The sequence below is a fragment of the Microtus oregoni genome, unplaced genomic scaffold (assembly GCF_018167655.1).
Source record: "Microtus oregoni isolate MIOR12 unplaced genomic scaffold, Mior012 000137F_ref0000512, whole genome shotgun sequence".
NCBI lineage: Eukaryota > Metazoa > Chordata > Mammalia > Rodentia > Cricetidae > Microtus > Microtus oregoni.
Genome location: NW_024544787.1, coordinates 1473600 through 1476123, shown reverse-complemented (window position 1 = coordinate 1476123; position 2524 = coordinate 1473600). Strand labels below are relative to the sequence as shown.

At 40.1% G+C, this 2524-nt stretch overlaps 1 protein-coding gene across 1 annotated transcript; it reads left to right on the top strand.

Annotated features, from left to right (window-relative positions):
- The first annotated feature begins 1560 nt into the window (after window positions 1-1560).
- Window positions 1561-2055, top strand: LOC121444686 (peptidyl-prolyl cis-trans isomerase A-like). The gene has a single exon (XM_041646587.1). It carries the CDS (start codon window positions 1561-1563, stop codon window positions 2053-2055), a length of 495 nt encoding a protein of 164 aa, XP_041502521.1.
- Window positions 2056-2524: the final 469 nt, after the last annotated feature.

Here is a 2524-nt window from a genome sequence, read left to right as displayed (position 1 = left end):
GCAAGTGTATTTTCTATGCGTATTCTGAATGGTAATTACTTAATCAAGACTGCTAGAGAGCAATGATCTCAATGGATACAAATAATCACCATGGCAGGTACTGAAAATAAAACATACTGTCAGGGTTGTGATCAGCTGTGGAAAAAAGAGCAGTTTGACACTTTTTAGTTAATGACTCCATTTGGGTGAAAATATATCCACTCATGTGCTGGACTGTTAATATTTTCCTTCTTTTAAACAATCCTGAATCTTCTAGAACATATCTGCCCTGGTGATTATTTGTATCCATTGAGATCATTGCTCTTTCTGAATCCTTTCTCCCATCTTCTTCCATTAAAGCAACTCAGTGAATAACAGCATGGGTGAACTAAAAATCCACCATCTTCACGTGTGGTTAGTGTAGGTGTCTATTTAAATATGTATTCATCCTGCTGTTCTTCACCAGTTGAAGCCATTCATGGTTTAGGATGACACACATGTTCATCCTGCCATTATTCACCAAGTGAAGCTATGGCATGGTTCAGGATGACACGCGTGTTCATCCTGCTGTTCCTTACCAACTGAAGCCATGGCATGGTTCAAAATGACATGGTATGGTTCTCAGACTCATTGTCTCACTCCTTTGCAGCTAGGATTGAGCTTGAACCATGGGAATAGCAATCAAGATGGAGGCAGAAGACTGGTTATACTTCTTAGGAATTCCGTGTTTCTTAAAAGAAAATGCTTTAAACTGGAGAAATCCTGTCCTTATGATGTGTCATGAGTGCCCCTGAGGAAGATAAAAACTGATATGCCAACTACAGCAGCAGAAGACAGAAAATCTTGCATCCGAGTGGTATCTCTTAACAGCTAAATCAATACCAGTAGGTACTTAGCTATAAATTTCCTTTTGTGAGAGGGAAAAATAAATCAAATAAATCTTTGTTTCACTTGTAAAAAAAAAAGACTGCTAGAGTTGATTTAAATGTCAATCTTAGTTGGTAGTACTCTCATGGTACAGAGATAATCTTCCTTAATCAAACGTCAGAATGCCTTGCTTCTGCTGATGTGTTGCTATAATAGCCTGAATCTCCCAAAGGTGTCAGCTTTGCAAGTGAACAATGCCAGGGATCCTCATTTTTTTGTCTCCTCAGCAAAAAGAACATCAAGTAAAGATGACTCCATTTCAAAACCTGGATTATAGGACTAAAAAGCATGTTCTCAGAAAGTGAAACACAAGTGTCTGAGAAACACTTAAATGTGTTCAAAATCCTCAGCCACCATAGAAATAACATTAGGGAAATAACAAAATTTAGAAATTTTCTCATATTGCTGGTAGAATGAACAAAATAAATAATGGAAATGATGCAGGGAAAGGGCTGCACTTGGTTCTGGTTGGTGTAAGGCAAAACAGATTTAGTTGATATCAAAATCAATGGGGAGATCCTATAAAAGACATATCAGTTTACTACAAGTCCTTCAAAGAAGAATAGCAATCAAATTCTCTTAACATTTTATTTCAGAAATCCACAAGGATGGCTTTGCAGATGCCGCTGTCCCCTCTCACCACTTTCTGCAGCCATGGTTAACTCCACCGTGTTCTTCGACATTGCGGCCAATGATGAGCCCTTCGGCCGCATCTTCTTCGAGCTGTTTGCAGACAAAATTCCAAAGACAGCAGAAAACTTTCGTTCTCTGAGCATTGGAGAGAAAAGATTTGGACATAAGGGTTCTTCCTTTCACAGGATTATTCCAGGATTCATGTGCCAGGGTGTTGACTTCACATGCCATAATGGCACTGGCGGCAGATCCATCTACAGAGAAATATTTGAGGATGAGAACTTCATCCTGAAGCATACAGGTCCTGGCATCATGTCCATGGCAAATGCTGGACCAAACACAAATGGTTCCCAGTTTTTTATCTGCACTACCAAGACTGAGTGGCTGGATGGCAAACATGTGGTCTTTGGGAAGGTGAAAGAAGACATGAATATTGTGGAAGCCATGGAGCGTTTTGGGTCCAGGAATGGCAAGACCAGAAAGAAGATCGCCATTTCTGACTGTGGACAACTCTAATTCTTTTGACTTGCGGGCTTCTTACCCACCAGATCATTCCTTCTGAAGCTCAGGAGAGCACCACAGCCCCATCCGCTCACAGTACCGTGTAATCTCGGCTCTCACTGAAGTTCTTTAGGTTCCATATTTTCCTCATTCCCCTTTAAGTATAGCTGGATTGCAGAGTTAAGTTTATGATTATGAATAAAAACTAAGTAAGAACTTAACAAAAAAGAAAAAAATAAATCCACAAGGATGAACCCAACTAAGAATCTAAGTAATAGTTTAGAGGGTACCTAAAATGTCCTCCCCATGTAATAAGATTGATGGCTACCTTAATTATCTCCATATAACCTTCATCTAGTAACTGAGGAAAGCAGGTGCTGAGATCCACAGCTAAGCACTGGGATGAACTTCTGGAGTCCAGCCATAGGGAGGGAGGAGGAGTGATATTACAAACCAAGGGCCAAGACCATGATGGAGAAACTCA

Excerpts from the sequence above, each read along its gene's own strand:
- LOC121444686 (XM_041646587.1), top strand. The coding sequence starts at position 1,561 with ATGGTTAACTCCACCGTGTTCTTCGACATTGCGGCCAATGATGAGCCC.